The 18,876-nt window shown below is 41.6% G+C and overlaps 1 protein-coding gene across 3 annotated transcripts in view; it reads left to right on the top strand.

Moving 5' to 3' along the window:
- AKT3 (AKT serine/threonine kinase 3) overlaps window positions 1-18,876 on the top strand; it is a 261,075-nt gene that overhangs the window by 174,475 nt on the left and 67,724 nt on the right. For all 3 annotated transcript variants that reach the window (XM_058669410.1, XM_058669411.1, XM_058669412.1), the window contains exons 5-6: window positions 1,098-1,242; window positions 12,297-12,428. In XM_058669410.1, coding sequence (XP_058525393.1) covers window positions 1,098-1,242; window positions 12,297-12,428 — 277 coding nt within the window. The remainder of the gene's footprint in view (window positions 1-1,097; window positions 1,243-12,296; window positions 12,429-18,876) is intronic.

The following is an 18,876-nucleotide window of genomic DNA, read 5'->3' as shown; positions in this document are numbered from 1 at the left end:
TAAGTAAACCTAGACTTGCCATGCTTGCATCTCACCTTGGAGCACTGATTTGAGTCCCAGCTGGTCTGCTTCCCATCCAACTTTCTGCTAATGTGTCTGGAAAGGCAATAAGTGATGGCCCCAAGTGCTTGGGCCCTGCCACCAATGTGTGAGCCTATTTGCAGTTCCTGGCTGCGAGCTTCTGTCTGACATAGACCTAGTTTTTGCAGCCATTTAAAGAATAGACCCGTGGATCGAAGATCCCGCTCTCTTCAGTTCCCTCCCTCCCCCTTTCTCTTGCCATTTATGTCTCTCTTTCTCTAACTTGCAGATAAACAAACAAATTTGTAGAAAACCTGTAATAAACATTTACAGGCCAGTTTGCTTATTAGAATTTGCATAGACAAAAATTTGTAAATTCAGCTAGTGTTAACAGAAATTTAAAATGTAAAAATATTTTAAAGATTGTGTGTGTGTGTGAAAGGAAGATTTACAGAGAGGAGAGACAGAGAAAGATCTTCCATCCATTGGTTCACTCCCCAAATGGCTGCAGTGGCCAGAGCTGAGCCGATCAGGAGCCAGGAGCTTCTTCCAGTTCTCCTCTGTGGGTGCAGGGTTCCATGAACTTGAGCCATTTTCTGCTTTCCTGTGCCACAAACAGGGGGCTATACTGAAAGAGGAGCAGTTGGGACTCAAATTGGCACCCGTATGGGATGCCATTGCTTGGAGGTGGAGGATTAACTTAATGAGCCAAAGCACCAGCCCCATTATAAGAACACTTTTAAAAATCTTGAGTAAAATGAAATCATGAATTAGGTTTATATTGATACAAAATTTAAATGTGGTATAAGGTTTCTGTAACATTTTATTTCCCTTGGAACTTTGTGAAGATTCATTGTAACTTTTTCCTTTTTTTCTTTAGCACACTTCCAAATAAGCACTACTAGCAATTTAGGACTGCAGTGAAACCACTTTTAAGGTTCATTTTCTGCATCAGGGGACAGTAGGAGGAAAGAGAGATCTGATAATAGACCATATTTGTGTTGATTTCATATTTTGTGGAAAGAACAGTATTTGAATCATTTTTTATTAATCGGAACCTTTGCTCTTGCTTATAGGGAAGAATGGACAGAAGCTATTCAGGCTGTAGCAGACAGACTCCAGAGGCAAGAAGAGGAGAGAATGAATTGTAGTCCTACTTCACAGATTGATAACATAGGGGAGGAGGAAATGGATGCTTCCACAACTCATCACAAAAGAAAGGTACAAAGTAATGATGCCGTATCGCGCCAGCCAACAGGACACTACTGCTGGTCAAAAAGTGTTATAAGTTGCTATTTGTAAAAAAGGTTTTCTCCAGTTTCTTATGATATGTAAGTATATGAATGGTTGTAAATCATGTGGACTTGAGCTGTCTCATATTACTTAAAAATAAATCACCCTCACTTCATTTCAGTAGCTCAACACTTGAGTAATAATTGCCCAGTTAGGGCCCAAGACAGACCGTGACTGAGATGTTACTGTACTGCCTTAACAATCTGCCGTTTTGTCTTCCTGTTTTTAATATTTTACACACTGGGAAATAATACACTTCCTTTTTTTTTTAATTGATTACATTGTATTATGTGATACAGTTTCGTTGGAACTGGGAATCACCCCACCCCTCTCCCCGCCCTCCCCCCATGTGGAATATTCCACCTTGTTACATATCCACTGATCAAGTGCAGTTGAGATTCCCTCTTTGCAAGCATAAAATATACTTCTTTAAGTGACTTTTTTTTTACATGAGAAATTAATTTTACTTTTGATGATTACATTGCTGAGAGGGATGCATGCCCATGTGGACCACCAATTAGTGTGTGGAGAGTGGAGGAATGGGGGAAGTGAATGAGACAACTGCCTCCAATCCCTTTTTTTCTCCTGATATCTGGGGAAAGTGGAGAGAGAAGGAAAGAGGGCCAAACCCAATAACCCAACAACATTAGAACCTCAGAATGGGGAAAGGCCACTCAATGTCATCCCATGGATGACACATCCCTGATGTGGAGCATGCTCTGAGGAGACTGCTTAAGTGGTTTTGATAGTTCTGAGATGCTGTTGATTTTGTTGCTCCAAGGTTAAAGAAATCATTCCAAGGTCCATTGGATGACATAGTTCATCTTAGAATCTCAGTTTGCAAAGATACTTGGTCCAGGGAGCTGTCCAATTTGTTCATGACACCAGATGTCACATGCAGGTCTCAATGAACTGGTTGTCATGACCCCAATGAGCCTCTGGACAGGCCATCCACCACACAGGCCCCCAGCAACTGTGAAGACCCAGTTCTGACACATGTACTCCATAGTCAGACCACAGGGCCTATGATTTTTTCCTTGGTTGGAGTTCTGAGTTCAGTGGTCCAGTTTGAGAGGTACTCAAAGAAACCTTGCCAGAATTGACCCCAGACCTGACTACTGTATGTGCCAGCCAGTACAGGGTCCAGCTCAGTTCATCCACAATAACCTACACACACATTGGTGGTTGTAGTTACCTGGTCAGTTCTGCCTCTAGTCCCATCTCATGTGCAAACCAGTAGACGCTGCAGATGAGCCCAACACACACTTGCCCTTATGTACACCAGCAGGAGCTGCAGCCTAGTCAGAGTGACCACCATTACCCTCTTTAGGCTCACCCTCAGCCCTGATTCCTGTGCATGCCAGTATGTGCAGCAGACTGGTCTGGTCTGCCCCACATCCCATTCAGCTCTTGTACACATAAATGGGCATTGGAGTCTAGCTTAACCCAACTGACCCACTATCCGGCCCACACTCATGCTGGTGGATGCCACTGCTTGTCTAACCAGGTCTACCCCCAACCCTGGTTCTCATGCTCACCAGTGGGAGTTGCAGCCCATCTGAGGGGTGCCTACAGTTTCTCTACTAGGCCCATCCCCAGCCCCAGAGGTTACCCTTTCCAGGTGGTTCTGCAGTCTAGTCTGACTGGACTTGCCCCCATTCCCAACACTTGCCAGATGCTGCAGCAAGGTCTGACCAGCTTGTACTACTCTGGGTCATGCATGCACCAATGGGTACAGTTCGTTAGCCCAACCTGGCTCTCTCCTTAACCCAGCTCTCATGCTCACCAGGGAGAGTAATAGCCCAGCAGGGGAGGCCCCTGCACCATGTGCTGTAGCCTGGCTCTGCCCGTCCTGCCCTCCAGTTCCAGCTCATGCTGGGGGTGCTGCAGCCTAGCCCAGCTTAGCCCATCCAGCCCCCGGTCCTGGTCCTAATGTTAACTTACTGGTGTTGTGACCCAACCTGCCCGTCTGCACCCCTTCCTGGTTCTCAGATCTGCAAGTGGGTGTTTATGAAATGGCCCAACCTGGCTTGCCACCACACCTGACCCACATGTATGCGAGCAGGTACTCTAACCTGGGTTGATCTGGGCTGCTTCCAGCCTGGTTCTTGCACTCACCTGCAGAGACTGCATCCTGACAGAGGAGTTACCCAAGCTCCTCTGTCAGGTCTCCTCCCAGGGGCAGATTTTGCACACACTGGAGGGTCCTTGGCTCAGCCTGACTTAATCCACCTCTTGCCCACACCCATTCTGGCTTTTGCTATTGGGTGCTACAGCCCAGCCACGTCTAGTCCAACCCGAGACCCAGCTGTCATATGGTTCAGCAGGTGCAGAGACCTAGCCCTGCCTGTCCTACACCTACCCTGGCTGTTGTGAACAGCAACAGGTACTGGAGCTTCACCCAGTCTGGCACACCCCATCCCCTAGTCCACATCCATGCCAAGGGATATTGCAGCCATGTCTAGGCCAGTTCCCTGGCTGCATTCCAGCTCTAGTGCTCACTAGTGGGAACCGTAGCTTGGCATAACCCATCTCCAAGTCTGGCCTTTGCTGTTGGATGCTGCAGTCTAGCCTGGACAGGCTTGCTCCCAGTCTCAACTCTCACTGGTGGGTGCTGGAACCATCCCTGCCAACCTGTCCCAATCCCTGTTTTTCTTTGTTTTTTTTTGTTTTGTTTGTGTGTGTGTATTCACTTTATTTGTTCTCTTTTATCTGTTTTATTATTTTATGATACAGTCCTATAGGTTCTTGAATTTCCCTTCCCCCGTCCAGTTCCCTCCCCCAAACTGATTTACCCTATATCAATACAATGATATAGTCTTTCCTAAACAGTCAGAAGTCCATCATTCTGCTTCAAATGCATCTTGACATTGTAGGTTTGGACGGTGTCAGAGAGTTCAGCATCCCTAGCCTAGCTTGGCATGGCCCGCACCACATCCTGGTTTCCATACTTGCCAATGTATTTTGGTTTGGCCTGGCCCTGCCCAGTCCGCCCCAAATGGAGCCAACCCACACACCTGTGGAAAAGTGAAACAGCCCCGCATGGCCTGATCAACACCCAGCCTTAACTCACTTGCTCACCAGCAGAAGTCATGGCCCACCAGGGGAGTTCCCCAAGTTCCCGCATGAGGCCCATTCCCAGACCCAGATCTCACACTTGCCCACAGATGCAAGGCCCTTACCTGGCAGTCTGCACCACACCCCCAGCCCCACCCCAGTATTGGATTCTTTGTGTGTTGGTGCCGGCCAGCTTCACACTCAATTCTTGGGTGTGTCTGTGGGTGCTGTAGCCTGGAGCAGCCTGACCTATTCCCAATCCCCGAAGCCATTAGTGTTGATGGGTTCCATGACCATACCTAGCTCAGCCCGTCAGCACTCCCAGCCCCCGAGCAAGCCAGCTGGTATGGCAGTCCCACAGGTGTGAACCCACAAATCTCCCACAAAATCTGCTCCCAGACCCAGTTCTCTGATCAGCTGGTTAGTGTCTTGGCCCAGCCTAACATGGTCCGCCCCCTCCCCCAACACTCACTGGTGGGTCCTGTGGTTGAACTCTGCCAGGCAGGCTCCCCAGCCATGGCTTTTGCGTGCAGCAGTAAATGGTGGTTGATACCAACAAGCTCAGCTCAGGTCTCCCACATACATGTTGTATTGGTTTGGCCACAAAAGGTCCTCCAGTTTCTCGTCTAAACCACTCAGTCTCGGCCCCATCATGTACTTGCAAGTGCAGTAGCCAGGTTGATGCAAGTCCCCCAGAAGTCACTCCACACCTGTCAAGTTCTTCCTCAGCAGTCCTCCCTCCCCACACTTTTCCAGATACACTTCCCTGAGCAATCCACAGCCCCCCATCTGGTCCTGTGACAGTATGCTATACAATCCAGGACTCTGCCTGCCTACCCACCCAGGGCCCACGCACATGGGTCTTCAGTCCCTGTTTGTTGGCTTGCCTATGTCTGCCCCCAATATATCTTTAATAATAACAACAAAACAAAATAGAATAGGCAATTATGCAGGCACACTGGTATAGTTAACACAAATTTGGCACTAACTAGGTCCAAGGTACCTGTCAGCTATTAGCTGCTTTTCTCCCAGCACTGTAACACTTGTCTAGGTACAATGCTAGTGAATTGGTTTTTTAAGCCAGTGGGCATTGCAGGTTCTGAAAGTAGGGCAGAAGTGGCTCTTGTGTTCTTGCTGTATGGCAGCCTTGGCTTCCCTAAAGGCAGCAGGAGTGTGAGCTCTCTGGCAGCGAGAGCATTGATTGTAGTCGCTGCCTCTGAGCCAGCGAGGGCAACAGACTCCCCCCTTAGTACTCCTGAAAAATAAGGACTAATTTCTATGTTTATGAGTTATAAATTATATTTTCCCTTGCCATGGAAAATTGAAAAACTACTTCCTAATAATTATTAACTCAAAGAAAGGTTTTGGAAAGAAACAATTATACCATTCATCATTTTAGAATGTATTTGCTATATTAGGTTGCAAATTCATTTTGAGGTGGGAATACACAAATTCTCATCAATTATCCATGAAATTTGTAGTTAGCACAGTGATTAAGAATTCTTTTGAGTCAGTCTGCCTAAATTAAAATCCTCCCTCATCAACATTCAAAACATGAACTTGTTGAAGCTTACAATTATTCTTTATGTGAATTTTATGTCTAAACATAATAGTTTATGCTTGATGTTGGGCATTTCTGTTGTCTCCGAAGACCTGAGTCTGCTGTGAATTGAATCTGTTTTTGCTTTTAAGTCAATTTCACCTACATTGTTAGTTAAGAAGAAAACTAAGATTTAGCTAGCTTTACCCGCCACTTGGAAATAAAGTATCTCTTAAGTGTGTGTACACATGTACACGATAATTAATTTGAAGTTTAAGTATGTTTTGAAATTTAAATTCAGGTCCCAACCAACTCCATCTTTATTGTCTATCCTGTGCTTTAATTCTGTGGGAATACCTACCATTCTGCTTAACAGATAGATAAATTCCAGTTACAGGTTTAAAATGGGGGGTTTTGGACCCGGCGGCGTGGCCTAGTGGCTAAGGTCCTCGCCTTGAACACGCCGGGATCCCATATGGGCGCCGGTTCTAATCCCGGCAGCTCCACTTCCCATCCAGCTCCCTGCTTGTGGCCTGGGAAAGCAGTCGAGGACGGCCCAAAGCTTTGGGACCCTGCACCCGTGTGGGAGACCTGGAAGAGGTTCCTGGTTTCTGGCTTCAGATCGGCGCGCACCGGCCCGTTGCGGCTCACTTGGGGAGTGAAACATCGGATGGAAGATCTTCCTCTCTGTCTCTCCTCCTCTCTGTATATCCGGCTTTCCAATAATAATAAAATCTAAAAAAAAAAGGGGGGGGTTTAATATTTTAACTTGAAGTACACTCGTGGGTGGATAGTTTTATAAATGAATATGTAGGTTTGCTAGAAGAAGGTTGAATGATGTGAGTCAGGTTTGAGTTTGAAAGATGCAAAAGTAGAAATATGTAAGAGCTGGTTATTATATTGGAAGCATTTATGTTTTTCTATAGTGTCTAGTGTGAATGATCTTTTTATTTTTTTGAATTTTTAAAATTTTTATTGGAAAGTCAGGTATACAGAGAGGAGGAGAGACAGAAAGATCTTCTGTCCAATGATTCACTCCCGAAGTGACTGCAATGGCTGGAGTTGAGCCAATCCAAAGCCAGGAGCCAGGAACCTCTTCCAGGTCTCCCACATGAGTACAGGGCCCCTAGGCTTTGGGCTGTCCTTGACTGCTTTCCCAGGCCAGAAGCAGGGAGCTGGATGGGAAGTGGAGCTGCTGGGATTAGAACCGGCGCCCAGATGAGATCCCGGCACATTCAAGGTGAGAACTTTAGCCACTAGGCCACACTGCAGGACCCTAGTGTGAATGATCTTAACATTCATCCCCATTACTAATTATAACTTACAACCTTTTATTGTATGCTTATTTTGGCTAGCCTCTAATGGGAACTTTTTTTTTCTTTTCAAAGATTTTTTATTGCTTCAAAAGGCTGAGTTAGAGAGAGGAAGAGACAGAAAAATCTCGCATCCAATGAATGGTTCAGTCCCCAGGTGTCCCCAAAGGTTGGAGGTAGGCCAGTCCAAACTCAGGAGCTTCATCTAGGTCTCACATGTGGCTGCAGGGGCCCAGGTGTTTGGACCATCCCCCACTGCCCTCTCAATTGCATTAACAGAGAGGAAGATCAGAAGTTGTTCAGTTGAGACTCAAAGCAATGCTCATGTGAGCTGCCACAGTGCCAGCCCCATCATTATCTAATTCTGTAACAGTCCCAGATCCTTAGTTAGATTGGTAAAATGTTACTGCCACTTTGGTAAATATGTCTATAATTATTCCCTTTATGTGGATGAGTTCTTCTGAAAGGAGCTGTGCAAGTTCAGATTGTTTTTAAATGTAGACTGTAACTCACATGTTCTGAAGCAAAAATATTCTCATATATTATAGGTTAATTATAGGTTACATTTTCCTCTTTGTTCGCTTTTGAAAAATGGGTAACAGGATTCAGAGAATAGCTACTAACTGATGGTTGAGCTGAGTGGCCTTGACTGGTGTCTGGCGTGGAACCACAGGCAGGTAGTAACTTCTGTTAGTCATAGTGTATTGTCACAGAGTCTGCTTGGTCAAATAAAAACTGTCTTGGAGAGGTAAAGATACAGGGTGGAAGACAAAACGGGCAGAGACTTCAGAGACGGATCTAAGTAAATTAAAAGATGATGTTGTAAAAGCATTTGATTAGGAGATTCCAAAGTGCTTAATCTTGGTCTATGAAGCTGCTCTGCTGGTTTTCTCTGGTCTGAGAAGGGACTGAGTATAAAAGAATGAAAAGCAAAATGAGAATAGAAGTTTTGCTAAACTTTTACTGTTTAGTGAAGATTTTTTGGGATCATCTCGGTGAGTCCTGTTTTTGAAATTTTATTGCCTCATGCCTTCCTACATTAACTTGGCATGGTTAGCACCAAAACAGAGAAACGGTAGGACCTGCCAAAGAGCTTCCCCTGCCTGGGTCTGCCCACTGAGGAGGCGTAATCAGTGCTGTAGAAGGGGATAACCCTATTTTAGCTCCTGCTCTCTTGTGAGAAAGAGTAACATGGGTAGCATGTAGAAAGACTCAGGAGACTGCTTCTCCCTTTTAATCTACTTGGTTTTGCACTTACATTGCAGATATATCTGGAACCTGGCTGTTTGGAGCAAATAACTATTACATCCATGTTATTTTCTAAGAGGTTCTTTTGTTACCAGTTAAATATTACTTTGAAAAATTCAATTTGTTCACTAGACAGTCTTTTTTTCCCTTAATTCTAGTGTGTGAGAGGGATGTTAGTGCATTTATCCAGCATTTGTTTAGTATGCATGTGTCTCTTAAACTGAAAGAACTATATTAACATGCAAAGAAGAAAGTATAACTATGTAAAATATTACTGTAATTCTCAGCGTTGGAATTTGGAGGATTAATTTTGCTAGAAGGGATCCATCTCTCAATTTTTGAAAGAATTATTTCAGATCAGTTAATATCTTCTTTAATCCTTTAATATCATCCAAAAGAGGAAAACATTTTGTAATAGTTTACATTTCGTTTGTCAAGGCTAGATAATTACTATATATGCCACTCCAAACATAAGCATTTGGTATCGAAATATTGTCTCAATTTTCTGAAGCTTTGTCAGAATAAGTAATGAGATTTGCTTCTGGTTGCATCACATAGGAAGCTTTTTAACTGCTGTTAATTTCTACATTCATTCCACTTATTTTTTTTAAGTTGACAATCATAATGACAGAAGCTGTGAAATTGAGAGATACAGCTGTCATACTTTTTGTTTTAACTTTATTGTTTCTAAGAATTCCAATCTTTAAGGAATATAGTATTTAATAATGATCTATTGCTTTTCATTTTAAAATGTCATAAAGCAGTTTAAAAATCATTTTTAATTTTTCCCCAATAATTTAGTTTTCTTTTCTGTGATATTTGGTGATGGGACAAAGTGAACTGTTTTCCAGGGTTGTTAGATGAAAAATAGGTCAAGTATTGTCCCAATGAAACAGAGCAGCAAAATGACATTATGGCCTTGTTGTGACAGTAGTCTCACAGTAATTTATTGCCATGGAACCAGTGACTGCAAATATAATATAAAATAAGAAGAGTGTTTCTTAGGATTCTGTGATTTGGCTGGGCAATTCTTTTGTTTTCACATGGTTTGCCTAAGAAGCTGTCTTCAGTTGACACCTGGCCCGTGCTGACAATTCAGGAAAACCTTTCTCTTGTGTGGGATCTTAGTGCTGCCTGTTGACTTCTCCACATGGCCTGTCTCATTGCAGCAGGATAGTTTGGGTAAGCTTTTTAGTCTCCATTAGGTAGAAAGTACAAGTTGCTATATGGCTAAATGTGCAACTGGTAAAATATTGTTTTGGTCGTAGTCTTATGTTCAGAGCAGGACACAAGGCTAGCCCAAGAAGGAAAATTGATTCTACCTCTTCATGAGAAAATGGTGTGTGCATACAGAGGGAAGGGATTATGGGAACCTATCTTTGGAGACTGCCTAGTGCAAATAGCTTTGTGCTTATTTCATATTCCTCACTCTGGTTTTTTTAAAATCAGTGAAATTAAATCAACTTAATATTACCTGTTTTTTGTTCAAATGGGACTAACTTCATTACTGTATTCCATAGCTGTACAGCCACATGCTTGATTTTTTTTTGTTGAATTGGTAAAGGCACTGCTGTGTTCCCAGCTGTCTCTTTTGTGCTTATCTTTTTCTTGGGAGTAATGACATTATTGACTAGATAAGACATTATAATTTATTACATGGTGAATATAATCAAAAGTTCAATGGCAAATAATGTAGAAAATGAACACAGGCACTCATTTTTAACATTATAGAATTTTCATGTGTGTCCCTGAAGAGTATTGGCCTGTAGTTTTCTTGGGATGTCTGTCTAGTTTGGGTGTCAAGATGCTGCTGGCCTCAGGGACCAGCTTGGGAATTGCTTATTCATTGTAGTTTTTAGGAAGAGTAGCTTGAGATTTTGTGGGGTTTTTTTTATTATTATTATTGATTACATTGCATTATGTGACACAGTTTTATAGGCAGTGGGATTCCCCCCACCTCCCCGAGCCCCTCCCCCATGGTGGATTGTTGTATTACCACAGTTCAGATTCAGTTGAGATTCTTTCATTGCATAGCTTGAAATTTTGAAGGGATTTGTTCATTTCATCTCAGCTGTCTTGGAGACGGCATAAAGGTAAGTGTTTAGAGTATTTTATATTCCTTTTCCTTCCTTGGAGCCTAGTGAGGACACCTCCCTCATTTCTGGTGTTGGTATTTTGTATCTTCTGTCTTGATTTTCCTGACCAATGTGACTAGGGTTTCATCAGTTTTTTTTAGTTGATGTTCTCAGCTTTTATTTTCATTGATTGTTTTCTTCTTTCCTTCCTTCCTTCCTTCCTTCCTTCCTTCCTTCCTTCCTTCCTTCCTTCCTTCCTTCCTTCCTTCCTCTTTCTCTCTCTCATTCTTTCTTTCTTTCTTTTTCTTTTTCTCTTTCTTTCTTTCTTCATAAGACTTCATTGATTTCTGCTTTGCTCTTTGTCTTTTGTGCCTTTTTCTCCTGACCATTTTGAATTGAATTTACTTTTTGTCTTATTTCTTAAACTGGAGGCACAAGTTACTTATTAAAATGTTTTTCACATTTGGTTTAGATGGATGATAAAGAAGAATCATTGAAAAGGCAAAGAAAATTTTCAGTCACTTCTGATTGTATAATGATACTCAAATACTTAATTTTTTACTTGCAAACTTCCAAACTGAATTTAAATTTAATGGCTAAATCCTGACCTTGTACATGCTAGGATCCCATATGGCTGTCAGTTTGTGTCCTGGCTGCTTCACTTTCCATCCAGTTCTCTGCTTATAGCCTGGAAAAGCAGTAGAGGATGGCCCAAACCTTTGGGACCCTGCACCCACATGGGAGACCTGTAAGAAGCCTTTGTTCCTGGTTTTGGATCAGCTCAGCTCTGGCCATTCTGGCCAGTTGGGGAGTGAACCAGCAGATGGAAGAACTTTCTATCTCTCCTCTCTTTCAATCTGATCTGCTTTTCCAATAAAAATAAATCAATCTTTAAAAAAAAAGAGTGTATAGTGTTCCCACCCTACTTCTATCCAAAAACTCATTAACATAGTAGTAAAGGAATTTCAAAATGAGACTATTGGACAGTAATGAAAAGCTGGGTGTTGGAGGAACTTCACTGGAATCTCAAAATTATGAAAGTTTATGAAAGAGTGTTATAGATAGCATGGAGAAGGAAGTACATTTAGAGAGGCCTGGAAGAGCAAGTAACTACTCTGCCTAGGAAAATCCTGGGCATTTCTTAGTGATGAGAAATAAAAAGAGAAACCAGACAGTCAGGGACACTTAGAGCTCTCTGCCCTCCCTTTCTGAATTGTACCGGTTGCTTTCTCAGAAGCTACAATTGCTCTCTGTCTTAGATTTATTTTCTCTGAACCCCAAGGTTGTACTCAACGTTTTTTTATAAAGAAAACTCTCTTCCTTAGGTTATAGCCACCTTTTAGAGTACATTCTTAGTTAGTTCCTTTAAAGTACTGCTCAGTTAGACATATTTGAAAGTGTCTGTGTGGGACATTTGTAGCTATCAGGTTGTCTGCAGGCAGGGCATTATTAAATCCTTGAATACCTGAGTTGTTGAAAATAAGTGATTTTTCTTTTCTCCCTCTGCCTGTGCCTTTTCATTTAGCTGGTAAATTGGTTTGACATGTTGTCGGTTCAGAAATCATTTTCTAAAATATTTGAAAACTGCTTAGACTATTTGGCATTCTGAGTGCTGATGAATTGTCCAGTGCCACACGGGTTCTTTTTATTTGATAAAATTAGTTTTTGAATGAGTATTACAAATCTATATTTTAATATGTACAGTAGAATGTACCAAATATTTCATATTTTTTAATTTGTATTTTTCAGACAATGAATGATTTTGACTATTTGAAACTACTAGGTAAAGGCACTTTTGGAAAAGTCATTTTGGTTCGAGAGAAGGCAAGTGGGAAATATTATGCTATGAAGATTCTGAAGAAAGAAGTCATTATTGCAAAAGTAAGTGGCTACTAGAGTGAATTGTTATTTGTCACATTACTTCCCAGCTTTTTACATTTACATATGTTTATGCATTTGCAAAGTATAGGAATTCCTCTGAAAACCAAAATATTGACTGTAGGGTTCTACAGTAGTTGACCATGTTTTTTATGTTATTCAGTTCAATAAATGGCTGACTGTGGTGTTATAGTGTTATACTGTATAACTGCGTTAAGTTTCAGAGACTTGCAACCTTATTTTCTTTCTTTAACTGCAGTGCATTGTTCCATACACTTTATGAAACTGTGATTTCCTTGTCCTTGTACATCTGTCTTAATCTCAGTTCCTTCACGAGTCAGTGTCTCCTGTTAGAGAGAATATTGACATTGAAGTTTTGTTGTCCTGGGTTCTTAGCCCACCTAAAAATCTCCTTGTGGTGGTGTATTTCTGTGTGTCTTAGTGTTTCAAGGGATAGGAAACTTGTGGCAGTCACTGGGCGGAAGGCCAGCCCAACAGGTGTCCTATGGAGTGCTGGACAGCTCATCAGAGCCTTGGTGTTTTCATTTGTAAAGCTGACAGAGTGAAACCTACCAGGCAGAAGTATTAGGAGGATGAGTGTCTGCAGAGGATTTTAGTGTGGTACCCGACACTTACTGATAATTGAACTCATGTGTTGAGGAAGTAGTACAGTGTGGTAAGCTTCCTGCCTAACTGACCCTATTCAGCAGTTTATGCCTTTGCTTTCTGCTCATCTGCAAAATGAGGACAATAATACTATTAAGGAACTTTAATAAAGTAACATACTACTAAATGGAAATGTATTATTATGATAGTTATTTGCCATTATTATTGTCACCTACTCCTTCTTAAGTTTTTGTAAATTATCAGTTCTGTTTTTTCTTTTATATATAATTGAGGTGAGTGGCCTCACTTATAGCTTGTTTGATTTTTGTTTTTTGGTACTTGATAATATCCTGTTTAATCATCTTAGCTCACTAGTTGCACCTTTCTTAGTGTGCAAAATTGTGTAAATTTCACAAACAATTGACTGGTTTGACTAATCTAGTTCCTTGCTACTTTATACAATAAATCTGTCAGTTTCTTGAAAAAATTGTAATTTTTTTTTCTTAGCGAAATGATGATCAGTGTAAGGTTTTGGAGTATGACAATTTGAATCCTGTGATGTCACAAAGATGTACTTAATTCTCTGAACAATAGGATGTAGTAAGACTTGTATTGTCAATCAGAGAATCCCACCTGAGCCTTAGCCTCCTGATTTTTTAATGACGGGCAATCATGGAGGTAAGCTACCCTTGCACGATTGCCCTGGTGTAGCAGTCCACATGACCACCAGCACAGAATTAATTCATCCTGTTAAGAGTAAACCATCTAGGGCCCGGCAGCATGGCCTAGCAGCTAAGGTCCTCGCCTTGAACACGCCGGGATCCCATATGGGCGCCGGTTCTAATCCTGGCAGCTCCACTTCCCATCCAGCTCCCTGCTTGTGGCCTGGGAAAGCAGTTGAGGATGGCCCAAAGCTTTGGGACACTGCACCCGCGTGGGAGACCTGGAAGAGGTTCCTGGTTCCTGGCTTTGGATCGGCGCGCACCGGCCCGTTGCGGCTCACTTGGGGAGTGAATCATCGGACGGAGGATCTTCCTCTCTGCCTATCCTCCTCTCTGTATATCTGACTTTGTAATAAACTGAATAAATCTTTTTTTTTTAAAAAAAAGAGTAAACCATCTAGTCAGACTGGATGCATTGTGTGATCTACAATCTTCAAACAGAATGCTCTTATCAGGATAATGTTCTAGGATATCAGAGCGTACTTCCAAGAAACTAGCCAAAGGCCAGTCCTGAATACTGGCTGCGGTAGGCCCTGGGAGACAGTGGTAATGGCCCTGGGGATTGTGCCCTGCCACCCAGGTGAAAGACCTGGATTGAACTTCCAGTTCCTGGTTTCTGCCCAGCCCATCCCAGCCCTCACTGTGGTGGGCATTGGGGGAGCAAATAAACAATCGCTCGTTTGTCTATCTCTGTCTAGGTCTTCATCTCATCTTTTTACTCCTAAAGTAAGACTTAAAAGCAAACAACAACAAAAACAAAGTTGGTAACTGGAGGGCTGCCATTGTGGTGTTGCAGGTAAAGCCTCTGCCTACAATGACTGCATCCCAGATAACTGCTCCTCTTCCAATGCAGGTTCCTGTTCATGGCCTGGGAAAAGCACAAGAAGATGTCCTAAGTGTTTGGGTCTCTACTGTCTTTGTGAGAGGCCTGGATGAAGCTCCTGACTTTGACTTGGCCCAGTATAGTTATATAGGGAATGAACTAACAGATGGAGATCGCTCTGTCTCTCCCTGTTTCTAACTTTGACTTTCAAATAAATAAAGAAATCATATATTTAAAAAAAAAAGAGTTGGGATCCCGGCACCATAGCCTAGTGGCTAAATCCTGACCTTGCCTGTATTGGGATTCCATATGGGTGCTAATTTGTGTCTTGGCTGCTCTACTTCCCTTTCAACTCCCTGCTTGTTGCTTGGGAAAACAGTAGAGGATGGCCCAAGGCCTTGGGACCCTGCCCTTTGGCTCCTGGCTTTGGGTTGGCTCCACTCTGGGCATTGCAGCCAGTTAGGGAGTGAATCAGCAGACGGAAGATCTTTCTCTCTGTTTCCACTTCTTTCTGTAAAATCTGCTTTTCCAATAAAAAGTTAACAAATTAAAAAAAAAGTTGGCATCTGGGCCAGTGTTCAAGTTTTAAAAGAGCAGTTAGACCTCAGATTCAGAGCTTGATACCTATGATACACCTACTTTTGGCTTGTTGAGACAGGAAAAAAGAAAGTAAGAATGATCACTGGTGGTTATTGTGGTGTAATAAGTAAGTGAATGAGAGTAACATAATTCCATCCTCTTACTCCCTTTTCGCTTACCTGTTCCTACTCCTCTAGATCTGTTTTTGCTCTGGATAGTTGACGGAACTTTTTAGATATGTTTTAATTTCAACTTGCTTCTCATGGTCACTGTAGACTTGTGATCAGAATGGAGAAGATAGGGGCTGGTGCAGTGGCTCAGTGGCTTACCCTCTGCTGCAAGCACTAGCATCCCATATGGGTGCTGTTTTTTTCCCCCTGGCTGCCTCACTTCCAATCCAGCTTCACATTTGAGGCATGGGCATGCAGCGGAGGATGGCCCAAGACCTTTGGAGTTGTACCCATGTGAGAAACCCAAAAGAGGCTTCTGGCTTCACATTGGCTCCTTCTGGCCATTGTAGCCATCTGGAGAGTAGACAAGCACATGGAAGATCTTAATCTCTTTGCGTAGTGGAGGGTGAGTGAGAAAATTGGATTGAGAAAACATGTAAGAAGGACTATTCTACCCCCTCTCTCACAGAATGAAATTCCATTTTTCTTCAAGCTTCTTTCTTTGAAAGAAATTTGATTTGTGAATTCATTATTTAGTATTTTTTTGATCAAGAATCTGTATTTCAAATGCTGTCGTGGGAAACCATTATACTTCTATACATTTATGCTTTGTGAGTCAGCATTTTACTGTGTTACCTAAAATACCCAAGATGAGCAATTCCACTTATGGTGGAAAATTCTCAAGCTTGGGCTGCCCTTTGGGTCTGACACCTGTGGAGACTAGCAGTGGTGGAACAACTGTCCCATGCTGTGCAGGAAGCAGAGAAAGACTTGGGAAGCAAGGTTACTGTAGGTGAACAGCCGTTTTCTCGGTATCCCTTCCCATGGCCTGCCTTCTAGTGTCCATAATTGTATTTAGGCTTCACCCTAATCCAACAACCTTAGTGGTAGCCCATTAATTGTTGCAAGGTTTTGCCATTCAAATATCTCCATGAGTTTGGACAACCAATTGATAGTGTCCACCCAAGCATTTTTATGGCTCTTCATTTTATAATTATGATCAACAAATGGCTTTTTAAAAAAAAGTCACATTGTTTAAGCCACTACATTTTAGCACTGTTATTTTTAACTTTTTGTTTTGACATGTTGCTTTTAACTGCAATTAAAAATTATTGGCATCTGTGTTTACTTTTTAGCTTGTGCATACCTTCAAAGCAGAGCTAATTAGTATGTGTAATACAGTACCATTAAACTTGCATTAATGGGAAAATTATAATGTGATTAAGATGTAAAATATGGTAGAAAATACATTTTAATATTTGTGAGATATGTATGTCGTATTAATTTCAGTTCTGTTCTTAAAGAAATAGTGTCTGAACTTTTATATTCGTGAATTTTTACTTGGTTGATTTGCTAGGAGTAGGCAGATTTCAGAATTTATTGTTTTTCCCATGAAACTTATCCAATGATTAGAAGAATAACTTTTTTAAGTAAAATAGTAGGAAATATAGAAATATTTTCTAAATTCTAATGCTTTTTTTTTTTCTGGTTCCAGAGATGTTTCAGGCTTAATTTTCCTTAGCTTCTCCCTAATTTTCTGACTCAAATAGTTTAATATTGAGGTATAAATGTTACCTTCTCTGTGAATCTCTTTCTTGCTTCCTGTAAAGACAAGTCTTTTAATCCACTCTTATATTGGTGGCATGTGTAGCTTTTGGGAAGTGTTACTATTAAGTTTTTTTTTTTTTTTTTTTTTTAAGATTTATTTTATTTTCATTACAAAGACAGATATACTGAGAGGAGGAGAGAGAGAGAGGAAGTGGAGCTGCCGGGATTAGAACCAGCAGCCATATGGGATCAAGGCGAGGACCTTAGCCACTAGGCTACACCGCCAAGCCCATACTATTAAGTTTGTATCAGACTATTTCAAAGCTATTCCTGTGTTTAACTCCCATTACTGTAGTCCATGCCATTGTCTCATTTCTCTTGGAGAACTTTAATAGTTTTTTTGAAGTGATCTCTCCAATTTTTACCTGTCCCCAGAGAAGCATGAGAAACCTTTTCAGAGCATAAATTGTGTTCCTTCCCCCACCTGCTCCCACACCATCAAATTACCCACTATCCACACTCCTCCAAGAGCAATGGTTTTCCTCCAGCACCCCACCTACAATAGCATGTAACCTCTTTTTTCCCTTAATATCATTGCCAGAATTAGTTATTATTTGTTAATTTGACTATTTATTTCTGTACTAGTCTATGAACTCTGTGAATAATGGAAACCAATCTTTTTTATCAAAGCACTTTATGTTTAAGCCTTTGTTAAGTGTGTATTAAGGATTTTGATTTTTTTATTGAATGAATTTGGTGCTGTGTGTCACAGGAAGCCAATTTCATATTCACTGTGTGCTGCTCATTCATGATAGTGCCCCTCCCTGCTTTATCTTTCCCCTTCACACTAGTCACTGTCTGACCAAGTGGAAAGGCATACTCCGTAAGAGCATGCTCCTGTTCTGCTCAAGGCTCCAGTTCCAGTGCATAGATCCATATCCACAACCCAATATTTGAAGACATCTGGGAATTCATTCCTGTGAGAAAGAGTTCAGTTGAACACACATTTAGTCAGTGTCTGCTGTGGGTTTTCTGCTCAACATTGTGCTTTTCAAAATTTAGAAGTTTGGGTGTAATTTCTGCTTTTGATTTCTTTAATATGTTACTTCCCATTCCAATTAATTTAGGAGGAATTTCAAATTGTAAATATAGTATTCTTAGTTCCTATGTGATCACTAAAGCAACTGGAATGGTTCCATTGGTTTGAAACCATCGGCTTCACTGCTTTTGCACACTGCTTTGTTGATGCCAGTGTTGTGGTAGAGCAAACCATTGTCTATAACATCATCATCCTGTAACAGAGATCTGGTACAAGTCCCAGCTACTCCATTTTCCATTCAGATTCCTTCTAATGTGCAAATGGCTCAAATATTTAGGTCCCTGGCACCCATCAGGGAGAGCTCAAAGCTGGCCATTGCAGTCATTTGGAAAGTGGACCATCAAATGGAAGATTCTCTTTTTCTTTCTCCTTCTCTTTCTATTTTTTCTCTCTCTCTCATATAAGTGAATCAATACACTTTATTGTTCTAAATAAGTGACTAAATATACTTTCTTCAATCATAATCTCACCTTCCTAGAAAGGCTTTGTGATTTCAGTTGAGCAATTTGTTTCATATTCATCTTCTAGGTCTAAGGTCAGATGTTTCTGTACAGTTGCCAAGTGCTATGTGATACCCTGATGGTTGCTCTGCACATCTTTCTTCTCTTTTTTATTTGCTCATGTTGTTAAGAAATTGTTCCAGAAATGGCTTTGTGTAGGACCTTGGAAGAAGTTAAGAACAGAGATGGTGTGTTTCAGCAGTCTCTCTTCTTTAATGCAGTATCAACTTTGAGCTATGGATATTCGACTTCTCCAGGATGTTGAAGAAAGTATCTCCTAGGTTGTCTTTGTTGTTCAGGTGAAATACATGTAAAAAAGTGGGAAAATGGGCCCAGCATGCTAGCGTAGCGGCTAAAGTCCTCGCCTTGCCACCAGGGACTATATCCCAACTGTCAAGGAGATC

Source organism: Ochotona princeps, chromosome 10, assembly GCF_030435755.1.
Source record: "Ochotona princeps isolate mOchPri1 chromosome 10, mOchPri1.hap1, whole genome shotgun sequence".
Classification (NCBI taxonomy): Eukaryota; Metazoa; Chordata; class Mammalia; order Lagomorpha; family Ochotonidae; genus Ochotona; species Ochotona princeps.
This window is presented reverse-complemented; position numbering and strand designations above follow the sequence as displayed.